Source organism: Rhinopithecus bieti, unplaced genomic scaffold (assembly GCF_001698545.2).
Source record: "Rhinopithecus bieti isolate Rb0 unplaced genomic scaffold, ASM169854v2 scaffold_7308, whole genome shotgun sequence".
NCBI lineage: Eukaryota > Metazoa > Chordata > Mammalia > Primates > Cercopithecidae > Rhinopithecus > Rhinopithecus bieti.
This window is the reverse complement of record NW_016805423.1, coordinates 705,262-717,318: the sequence shown is the minus strand read 5'-3', so window position 1 is coordinate 717,318 and position 12,057 is coordinate 705,262. Positions and strand designations below refer to the sequence as shown.

The 12,057-nt window shown below is 44.8% G+C and overlaps 1 protein-coding gene across 1 annotated transcript in view; it reads right to left on the bottom strand.

Moving 5' to 3' along the window:
• Positions 1-7,030, bottom strand: part of LOC108529865 (inhibitor of carbonic anhydrase) — a 46,913-nt gene extending 39,883 nt beyond the window's left edge. Inside the window, exons 1-5 of the mRNA XM_017872397.1 lie at positions 6,973-7,030; positions 6,469-6,616; positions 4,853-4,868; positions 1,869-1,929; positions 1,236-1,414 (exon numbers count right to left, since the gene is read on the bottom strand). Of these exons, the coding sequence (XP_017727886.1) occupies positions 1,236-1,414; positions 1,869-1,929; positions 4,853-4,868; positions 6,469-6,616; positions 6,973-7,030 (462 nt within the window). The remainder of the gene's footprint in view (positions 1-1,235; positions 1,415-1,868; positions 1,930-4,852; positions 4,869-6,468; positions 6,617-6,972) is intronic.
• Between the last annotated feature and the right edge of the window lie 5,027 nt (positions 7,031-12,057).

The following is a 12,057-nucleotide window of genomic DNA, read 5'->3' as shown; positions in this document are numbered from 1 at the left end:
ATGAGGGAGGGAAGATGACATAGAGATAAAGGTAAAACAAACCCCAAAACAGACAAGGGAAACAGAAAGCAAGATATGAGTGCCTGAGGGTGAAGACAGTGGCCAAGGTCCCCAGCATCCCTGGCTCATGGTGAGGGAAAGCTCTCCTCAAATCCCAACTTGTCTGCCTGAGTGTGGCCTCAGGGAAACTGCCAGGGGCCACCCCCCAGATCCATCCCTCTCCACTGTGGGCTGTGGCTCTGTGTTCCCATGGGACAGTCAGCGAAGGCTGCCTTACCCTCAGGCCATCTGATCACCCTAAGCGTCCGTGGTAGTCTCCATCCTGAAGAGGCTGGTGAGCTAGCACCGTGGGCTGCGATCAGGCTTCCTGAGCTCCTCTTCTCCCCACACCAAGCCTGCCACTGAAGGACCAGCTGTGGGACATCAAATGGTCTCTTCCCTCCTTTCTGGTCTCCAAAAACCAAAGGGATCTTTGCCTATGACTCCGGTTGACTGGCCCAGAGCCACTCCTGACATAGCTCACAGCAGCACCTACCCACGCACTCTTTCAAATGATTGGCTGGTGTTTGCTTTTGCAGCAACTCTACATGAAATGTCACCTGCTGCGCTCCCTGACAACCCCCACCTCCCACCTCCTTAGGGTACACACAGTTACTCCCCAGGGCCCAAGAACTTTCCCAGATACCCCCTGCAAATCAGTCCCTTTGTCCTCCACAAAGGACACCATCCATATTCATGAGGTAGTGCGATCCATCGGGTAAGAATCCATACTTGTGTGCCTCCCACACTCATCTGTGAATGACTCAAGACAAGTCTTTGCCTAGTTCATCTCTGAATCCCCCAGCGCTAAGGAGAGAGCATTGGCAGAGGTGTCAGGAGGGCAGGATCACATGCCATGGGATGATGAAGAGCACTTTGTGGAGGAAGAGGGGCATGTGAGCTCATCCTGAGGACCCGTTTAGAAGGAAAAATAATTAAATGGGACAAGAAGAACTTCTGCAGAGAGTGTTTAGTCCACCAGGTTCATGGTTCCAGATGAGGTTTTATGCCTCTGCTGTCTATAATACATACAGACTGAGCGATTTGTCAGTGAAGAGGATCACGTGTGGCATGGCTTCCACTGTACCCTGAACACACCAGGAGTTCCAGAGTGACAAGAAGTCAAGGATGTTAACCTCCCTCCAAATCCAAGCAGGGAGCACTAAGCCAGAGGGGAGGATGGCAGGTGGAGATACCTGGGCCTGGTTGAGAAGCTCCCAGATCAAGTCCTCCTTGCCACCCACACTTCGGGCCATGACAGCATGAGAAGGGACCCAGACCAAATGGCAGTGCTTGTATCCATCTACCGGCTTCCAGGTGTTGTTCAGGCAAAGCAGCGCATACTGGTCCCTGTCGGCCTTGTTTGCCAGATTGTCTGGGGAGGGAAAGCCCAGGTGAGCATAACACCGGAAAGCCATGAGCTGTAGTTAGGATGACCCATGCCCCTCAACGAACCATCAAATATGTGGCCTGAAGAGGACTGAGAGACAATTTTTTTTCCAAAAACATTTTATACAGGTAAGGACTAGAGGCCTCGGGAGTGAAACAGCTGGTTCACAATCTGACTGCAGGTAGACACAGGGCTGGGAGGTGTGCCTGGCCCAGGGCAACTGCCCCACTTCTCTGTGGCTCTGCTAATAGGAATGGTGACAGCAAATGTGTACTGTGCACTCATAGCTCATCAAAGACTTGCCGAAGGCTCTCCAAGCTCTGTTGCATTTAATCCTCACAACAACTTGGAGAGGCCAGTAATATGATTATCCCATTCTACAGATGAGGAAACTGAGACTCATGGACTTAAGGTAACTAGTCTGGGGCTGATGCATTACCATGCCAGGACAGCCTAGGTCCCCCACTAAAGGGGCCACATTCCCTTTGATGCAGAGACTGCTGGGGAAAGGTGAGAGGGTTGAGAGATGGAAGTAGGTCTAGGGGCAGTCAGGGTAACCTGCAGGTACAAAGACGAACCAGAAAGACCCTATGAGGAAAACAGGCTCTTTGATTCCATTGTCTAGGTATTGGAAAGTGTTGTGGGTTCAATAAATTCGTATATTGAAGTCCTAATCCACATTACCTCAGAAGGTGATCTTATTTGGAAATAGGGTCCTTGAAAATGTAATTAGTTAAGATGCGGTCACACTGGGTTAGTGTGGACCCCTAATCCAATACGACTGGTGTCGTTATGAAAAGGGGGAATTTGTACACAGAAGACATGCACACAGGTCATGTGAATATAAAGGCAGAGATTGGAGTGACGTGTCTGTGAGTCAAGCAACACCAAAGATCAGCAGTAAACCACCAGAAGTGAGGAGAGCAGCCTGGAACAGATTCTCCTCACGGCTCTCAGGAGGACCCAACCCTGCCAACATCACGATCTTGGAATTTTAGCCTCCAGAGGTAACGGACAAGACATTTATGTTGCTTAAACCACCCAGTTCATGGTTCTTTGCTACAGCAGTCCTAGAAAACAAATACAGACTTTGTGTTACTGGATGGAAAGTCTTGACTGTGAGTTGTCCAGGTTCTCGGCACATTGAACAAAGAATTGGAGAAAATGCACCAACAAAGCAACAAGAGAATGAAGCAATAGAAGAAGCAATGAAAGCACAGATTGATTGAAGTGAAAGTATACTCCACAGAGTGGGAGCAGGCTCCAGGGAGCAGCTCAAGAGCCTTGATTACAGTATTCTTTAGGGTTTTTATTAAGCAAAAAGAATTTGATAACACGCCAGGTGCCCTTTAGAGGCCTCCAGTTGGTTATACCCTATGAAGGACTGGCCCATGGTCAATCAGAGGCTGAAGTGGAGACTTCAGTCTTGTTACCACAGGAGCGAGGATGTGACCCATGTCTTGCCTAGAACTAACTGACTACACCTGCTATTGCTTATGCCTTCACCCTTGATTATCCTAATTCCCTATTCTCCTGCATCAGATGGTCTTTGGGGTTGATAAAATCTCAAACTGAAAGAGAAAGAGTGTCATCACAGCTCCTGTGAGTGGTTACAATTTTAATTCAGTATTTTCTCTAGAAAATATGTTTTAAATCTTTACATTAAAAAAATAATAATTTCAAATTATTATTAAATCTTTACATTAAAAGAAGAATAATTTCAAAATTATTTAGTAATATTAGAATTAAATTTAGAGAATCAATATGACCTAATGGCTTCAGAAATAAATCAGTTTTCCACCTTGACCACTCAAGGGCCCAGGGTGGCAAGAGCAGCCCAGGGCTCTCCACCCCCACTCATTGTCATAATCTCAGGACATTCTCCTACCAGGCAAGAAGGGATCTTACAAAATACACAAGTGACTTTGGCTAAGGTAAATCAAGATGGTCTGGGGCAATCTGTTGTTTCCATAAAGTGAAGATGTTTTCAAATACTTCAGGGGGAGATAGAAGATGCTGCCACTATCATTAAGTGTGGTAACTTGAGCATCCAAAGGACATAATAATTATTTGGAACAACTTGATGAGACCCATAGGTGACCCCACTAATTAAAATTGTGGATAATAAGACATGCATCAATTGCCAAAATGCTAACAAACTGTAAAATAATGAGTAATAATTGTAGTCAATGCGTAATAATAATAACTTGATGAGACCCATAGGTGACCCCACTAATTAAAATTGTGGATAATAAGACACGCATCAATTGCCAAAATGCTAACAAACCAGTGTAATAATGAGTAATAATTGTAGTCAATGTGTAATAATGAGGAAACACTGAATTGTGAATAACTGAACAAGGGAACAAAGGACACTGAAGTCAATTTCGTGTTAGGGAAAGACATTAGGTTGTAAGGAACTGGGACCCATGTAAAAAGCGAGGACCTAAAATTCTCCTTATATAGCAGACATTTATTATAAAAATGAGCTTAGCACAGTGACTATATACCTGTATTTCAAATGTTTTGAATGTTCTGTATCTGATAGAAATTTAATTTGTTATAAGACCCAGAATCCGGAAACTCAGTTTGTCTGAAATATTATTTTGTTTGTTTGTGGTAAACTGTCCAAAATTCTGAAAAAGTGTGGTTTTTTTTCTAAATGTAAAAAAAAAAAAAGACGAAGAAGAAGAAGAATACAATTTTGTCCATGTCAATAATGCTTTTGCAACAGATTTAATTGCAGATGTGCTAATAAGTTCTGAAATACTTACAATAATTTGTGTGTTTTGCTTAAGCTGCCTGAAGCAGTTGAGAGATATTTATGATGAAATGTTCTGAAGAAAGTGATTAAATTTGAAATTTCAATGACTAAGAGAATTGATTATTACAATTTGTTTTATTAGATGGTAAGTATTGTTTAAATGTTCATAAAATTTGTTTAGTAGATTTATAGATGAATCGAACTGAGCACTAAAGAAAGAACAAATACAGCAGTCCCACCTTATTCAAGGGGGATATGTTCTAAGACCCACAGTGGATACCAGAACTCATGGATAGTACCAAACTATAATATAATATTTTTTTATATACATACATACTTACGATAAGGTCTGATTTATAAATTAGGCACAGTAAGAGATTAACAACAATAATTAATAAAAGATGGAACCTTTTTTTTTTTTTTTTTTTTTAGACAGCCTGTTGCCCAGGCTGGAGGGCAGAGGCGTGATCATAGCTCGCTGAAGCCTCCAACTCCTGGGCTTAAGCGATTCTCCTGCCTCAACCTCCAAAAGTGCTGAGATTACAGGCATGAGTCACTCTGCCCAGCCAAAATCGAACAATTATAACAATATACTGTAATAAAAGTTAAGTGAATAAGGCCTCTCTCTCTTTCAAAATATCTTCTTACACCATACTCACCCTTCTTGTGAAGGCACTGCAACATAAATGGGAAGTGCCAGGAATAAGCAATTCACAAGTGTTACATTGCCTGCTGTTCTGATAGTGTGATAGAATCTGCACTGTCCTGCTCTGTCCCTCCCAGGATGTGAATCCTCCGTTTGTCAATGCTGTATCCACTCTGTCTACGTTATCCGCCTGTTAGTTACTTCATAGCCTTCTCAGTGATCAGATCCACCACGGTGGTATCAAAGGGCTTGTGTTCCAGTAACTCTTATTTTACTTAGTAATGGCCCCAAGGTGCAAGAGTAGTAAGGTAATACTTTTGCACCTTGGTTGGCCACAAGTCCAACTGTGTAAAGTGATACTGTGGATAAGGGGGAATTACTGTAATAGAAAAGCTTACGTAGAAACTGTTGTGTGGCATTAATGAGCTTTACCCATCTCTAGATACAAGGCAACTTATATCTAGAGATGGGCCAGGCGCGGTGGCTCACGCCTGTAATCCCAGCACTTTGGGAGGCCGGGGTGGGTGGATCATGAGGTCAAGAGATTGAGACCATCCTGGGCAACATGGCAAAACCCTGTCTCTACCAAAATACAAAAATTAGCTTGGTGTGGTGGCATGTGCCTGTAGTCCCAGCTACTCCGGAGGCTAAGGCAGGAGAATCACTGGAACCAGGGAGGCAGAGGTTGCAGTGAGCCGAGATCATGCCACTGGACTCCAGCCTGGCGATGGAGTGAGACTCCATTTCAGGAAAAAAAGGAAAAAAGAAAAAAAACCCAGCTTTTCTGGCTAGGGTAGGGTCCACACCACCCTTCACCCTTCAGACACCTGACAGACGGGAGAGCCACAGTCAGGCACAGGCCTCGCTTCTCCCCCATGCAGCCCCTCTGAGGGTCAGCCCGGACTGCTGGCTCACAGGGCTTTGCCCAGAGTTCCTGAGTGTTAGTCTGTCCTCACAGAGGCGATGGCTTTGTCTGAAGGGCCTCTGAACCCCACAGCCAAGCCCAGGCCAAAAGCAGCCAAGAGCCCTGGAAGTCACCAAACCAGACAACTCTGAGGAGGCAGGATGAGATAGAAGGACCCTCATTTTCCTCTTAGAAAGCAACCAAAAGCAACAGGTTCAAATTAAAAAAAAAAAAACGCTAAAGACTTAAAGCCTTTCCATGGAGACTAATAACTTTGGATAGCCTTGGAGTAGTAGCTATTTCTCTTATGGAGCATGGAGTGTGCAGAGGTGCCTGCAAGGGGGCTGAGAGGGAGATGGGGAGAGACACGCATAAGAAGCAGCTCAGCAGAAAGCTGTGAGCGGGGAGGTCCTGGCCTGTGGCCCTGTCAAAAGCCCAGACCCATGTCTGTAGATCTCAGAGTCCCAGACCTGAGTCTGTCTCCCCAGCATTCTCTTGACCAGGAGGGTAACACGGGCAGACCCCAAGCTCTGGGGAGGCTAGGAGCTCCCACACAGAAGAGTGCTCTGTGGATGGTTAGGAGCAAGGCTTGGCCATGGGAGGCACCTGGGACCCCGGGTTTCTCACTGATGTGCTATGTGGCCTGGGGTGGGCCCTGTTCACTCTCTGTGCCTTTGTCTCCCCAACGTCAGGCTGAGGAGGAGGAGCAGTGGGGTCTCACTCACTTGAAGGCTCCTACGTAGCCGAAGTATGGTTCTTGGAAGGAGCAGGCACACTTGTCTGTCCCTTTCCCTGCACGCAGTTGACACAGGTGGGGGAACTTCTTCATGTCCGCACAGGGGATGCAGCTGCTGGAGAAGAACTTGGCCGCTGCTGCTCAACACAAAGACATGGACCCCAGGGCATGAGCTGGCTGGGGCCTCCAGGTCATGCATATGCATGAGAGAGTGGCCCTAGTTGAGAGCCCATGCATCTGCACACACCTCCCAGGACTGGCTGAGGAAGTGGGTGTGCAGGGACCAGCCAGTGCAGCCTGCTGGAGGTGGCTGGCAATGCCCAAGCCGGAGGGAGTGCATGGCCCAGGGTCCCCGCGGGTTTAGGCATCACACTCATGTGGTGATGGAACCCACAGGAATGTTCCCCAGCTTGTCCGCTACAGGGTGTGAGAGCTGCTGACCTACACTGAATCAAGACTTCAGTCCCAGTGGCACGCAGTTCTGCTAACTCACCCACATGGAGGCTCAAAGGGGCCAGACTGAACTCTAAACACAGCAGGAACACTTGCATGTCAGCCAACCCCCAACAGTCCTTCTTTACCTCAGGAAATGCCTCCCCCTCAACCTCCCCTTGCGTATCCAGAGGTTGTGGTAGCTCATGGGATATGCCTTCTGGGAGAGGGCTGGGACAGCTTGTGGAGGAGTGGGTAGACGGTGTGCTACCAGCCACTGCACAGCTGTCCAGATGCATGTCCAGTAGCACCTGACACTGAGGCAAGTGATCACTCCCAGAAAGGGCAAAGCTGGCCAGAACCGCGATCCAGGCTGTAGCCCTTCTCAGGTGCCTGCAGCCGCTTGTCCCTGTCACAGTCAGACATCAACACTGCAGAGGTTGGTCGGACTCAAAAGGACGTACTTTTGCAGAGTTCAAAAAGATCTGGCCATCATCTTTGAAGGGCTGAAAAATCACCCCAGGCTTACTGTGCCTCAACATAACTGAACAGGAGGCCTGGAGAACACAAAAAACCCTAGTGCCAACCCAGTCAACCTTTCCTTGCCCGTGTCCCAAGCCCTCACCTAAGGCATGGAGGCCTGAGTGCTGGCAGTGTGGCTAGAAGCCCCACTGAGACTTTCTGGGAAGCTGGGAGGGAGGTGGCTTTTCTCAGTAGGCCTCAATGATGGCCCTTGTCAAGCCAAGTGACTGGGGATGAGGAGGAAGGTAGGACTGACACCTTTCCTCAGAGAAGACTCAGCTGCCAGCTCCCAGGAGTTGCTGGTACACACACCCAGCCAGTGCATGTTTAAAGCAGGTTACCCTCAATCCATCTCTGAGGCCGTGGACACATAGACTTCACAGAGACAGTGTGACTCCAGCACAGCCCATGAGGGTGACCGGTGTAGAAGCCCTGCCTGGGGACACCCAGCCCCAGCTGGCTCATCTGTTTCAAGGGAGCTAGGGGGAAGCAGTGTCCTGATGGGGATGTTCTACCCAGCAGACCAGCCCAGGCCCATGTCGTAGGACTTCTTGCCTTGGAGCTGGCTCAGCTGGCAGTTGGTGCCCTCCTCACCACAGCAATGACATAATGGTGGGTTTGTGGATCTGCAAAGGAGCAGAGAGAAAGAAGGGCCAAAGGAAGATGCCATATTGTCACTGATCTTCTGGAGCATGTACCATGCAGAACTCTGGGATGCTAGACCTCACCATCCCCTGGCAAGTGGGTAGAAAAAGAAAAAAAGCCCTTAATCGACAGGAGAGAGAACACCGTCCCTTTTCAAGTCAATAAACACTAGTTCTTTTTTTCTGCTAGTCCCTCTAAGCCAGTGGAGACAGAATGCTCGAGGGCACCAGCTATTAGAGGGCCTACTGAGTGGAGCGCACTTAGGGAGAGCTTCAGCGCCCAGCCATTGTGTTGTTACTGCTTCTCCCTGAGAGTTTTTCTCCTTTTGCCCATTTTCCCCCTTTTCCCCAACAGCGGTTCTCCCTGCAGCTCAAACACAAAGTGAAGGTGTAAGAGGAAGGACGCAGGGGTGTCCCAGGAATATGCCGGGGTCCTTCAAGTGAGTCAGACTGAGGCCGGCTGTGCTCACACACACACTGATGACACTAATGGACAAGTATGGGAAAGAGGCAAAGCCTCATTCCTAGACTCCCCAAAATCTCTCCTCACCATAGACGGAGGCCCGTGTTCTGTCACACAGGTAGGGTTAGCACAAGGAGAGGCAGTCAGGTCCTGTGTGTCTCCAGAGAGGGGCCTCCCATGGGTGAGACCCCACTGGATGAGCAATGGACTCTTGACAGCACTCCCCTCTCAGGCTGGAGATACCCCACAGCCAGCAGCACCAGCGGAGTTTCTATCAAAATGTGCAGTTTATAGTCACCCAGGAAGAGCCAAATTCTCAGCTCTCAGGAGTCAGCATCAGAGACAGCCTCCTTCAATCCAAAGAACTCCAGCAACTTGGTTCCCTACTAAGTGTAATGCTGACAGGGCCCCTGCCACACCCACCATTGCTGCAGTGTAGGACCAGAGACACCCGTCCCCAGGGAGAACACACCATCTTTTGACCCACAGAATTCTGCCATGATGGGCTTCATGCTGTAGGGGGTCTGCCTCAAACACTAAACCTCAATCAATGGTCGCAGCATCTGCTTCATTTGCCTGAAAGAGAAGGGAACAGACCATGAATGATGCCCATCACCTCTGAGAAAGACTCCTCTAACCCTCTGCCAGAGACACTTGCTCAATAGACATTTGCATGGCTTCAGGCCTCCTTCACCTCCATCATGTCACTGCTCAGATGTCATCTCCTCAGTGAGGCCTTCCCTGACCACAGTCTTCAAACTACCACCCCGTCTATGCTGGATACCACTTTGTTTTCCTTCAGAGCCTTTATCAACCATGTGACAATCTCTGTTTATTGTTTGTCCTCCCCTTTGGAATGTAAGCGCCATGAAGGTGGAGGCATGTTTGTCTGTTCTATTCCCTACTGAATCCCAGCACCTAGAGGAGCACCTAGCACAGGTAGGTGTTCAATAAACATTTGTTGGGTACGTGAGTGAATGCACCGTAGAATATTTCCATCCATAAGAAGTCAGGTTTTGCACTCTCGGATGTGGATTTCTTTGGCAGGGATCTGTCAGCTAAAAGTTCCTTCCTTCAAGAAGCAAGCAACTGCACAGCCTCTTCTCCACAATGAGGTTGGATCGTCTCCCTACCTGTCACGGAAATCATTCTTTTTATTCATTTATTAATTGACATTTAAAGTAACTTGAGTTTTTCTGAATTTACTATTATGTTTCTGTATGCCTCCCTTTTCCTCCATTCCACGTTTTCTTATAAATATTTTATACTATATATCCATATATATGTATGTATATTTGTTTCTATGTATGTGTGTATAAAGTTAGGACTCTATTAAATGCATGCATCAGAAACTGACACGAATTACCTTAAGAAAAGGAGAGATTTAGTATACAGGTAAAAGGACAAAAGACCACTGGGCCTTGTGAGCACTATCAAGATGAGAAGCAATGAGAACTGACATGGGTTTCAAGTCCATCCCGTGGGTTCCAGCTCATGATTATGGTCTCCAGGTAGTTCTTGCCTTTCTCCACTTTACATACATCTTTCTTTCCTGACTGAGTCCTCTGCAAACCCCAATAACAGATGCAAAAAGACAACAGTCTCATAGAGACTGCTTAGCTAGCACCCACAACTGTATAAGGTCAAATTCCTCTAACAAATCTCTCCCTCTCTCTTCCCATAAACACACACACACATTACAAAAATAGATGAAAATTTATGCACATCTTTATGACCCTTACTGAATATTTCTAAATTGGTTTCCAGAAATGATATAGAAATGTATAATTTATAATGCCAATAGCAATGCATACCAATTTCACTGCAAACCTACCAGTGAGAAGTGTTATCACTTTAGAAATGTCATCACATTACTAAATATAAACTGCTACTTTTAGAATGGTTTTATTTGCATTTCTTTGTTTATTAAAAGTGATGAACATTTTCCTTTATTGTTAATATTCTTAGTTGTAATGTCTTTTCTGCAAATGGCTTGTTTATAGTTTGTTATTCTTCAGTATTTCTTATAAGTTTAAATGACATATTTATATAGTTTGTGGTTTTGTTACAGCTGATGTGATTTTTTTTTGTTTTTTTTTTTGCATGCTTAGGGCTTTTTAAAAACATTTCTTTGTCATGGTTTAAAATTTTTTATGTTTCCAAATTTTGTAATTTCTCTAGTTATGTCTATGACTTTTAATCAAGTTGAGTCAAGCTAGGAATTTATTTCGGTGAATGGATTAAGAAGTTCACTTGATATTTTTTCTGAATGGCTACCCAGTTGTCCAACTAAAGACTCCTTTCTCAGCCATTTGTTTGGCAACTTTGCCTTATTATACTTATCTAAATCTAGTATACATGTATCAAAACACCACATTTACCCCATAAATATGTACAATTATTATTTGTCAAATAAAAAATTCAATTTAATTTGATATAAAGAACAAATCTACATGTATCTTACCTAAATTTATTAAGCCTAGGACCCTCATGCCCTAATGTCTATCACAGTTTGCATCTATATCATATCATGTAGATAATTAGATAGTTGAATGGATATACAGAAAGCTGACAATGTATCTGAATTTTGTTCTCTTCCGAGTCTTCTGCAAATGTGCCAGTATCCTGTCCTTTGTAACATTGTTATTTAAATATGGTATAGTTTTAGGTAGGACTCAGCCACTCCCCTGCTACTTTTCTTTTTCATAATACAACTTTGAAATTTCATGCATGTATGTTTTCTCGAGAATGTTATAAATATTTTATTGATTCTTTTAAAAAGACTGTATTTTGATTAAACGTATACTAAATTTATGGGTAACTTTGGGAAGGTATGCAAGTATGTGATATTTAGTCTTTCCATCTGGGAATACAGCATATGTTTTCATTTGTTAATAAATATTATTCACTTGTTACAGACCTTTATACTTTATTTATTTATTTACTATTTTATTTATTTATTTACTTTGAGAGAGAGTCTCGCTCTGTTGCCCAGGCTGGAGTGTAGTGGCGCAATCTTGGCTCACTGCAACCTCTGCCTCCTGGGTTCTCCTGCCTCAGACTCCCAAGTAGCTGGGACTACAGGTGTGTGCCACCACACCGGGCTAATTTTTGTATTTTTCTAAATGACTAGAGATGGGGTTTCACCATGTTGGGGGCCAGGCTGGTCTCGAACGCCTGACCTCAATGATGCACCCATCTTGGCCTCCCAAAGTGCTGGGATTACAGGTGTGAGCCACCACACCTAGCCTATATTATATTTATAAAAGCCTTGCAGATCTCTCATATAATATTTTTCCAGAAATATTTTGCTTTTTATTATTTTAAATGTAAATGAGATAACAATTTTGGGATTTTTTTCACAGCTAACAATTGTTGGTATATGAAAACGACTTTGTGATACATTTATCTTTTGCCAAACTAATGTATTCATTAATAAATAATTACAGCAACATTTCTCTTGATTCTACTGTATTTTCTTTTTTTTTTTTTTTTTTTTTTTTTTTTTTTTTTTTTT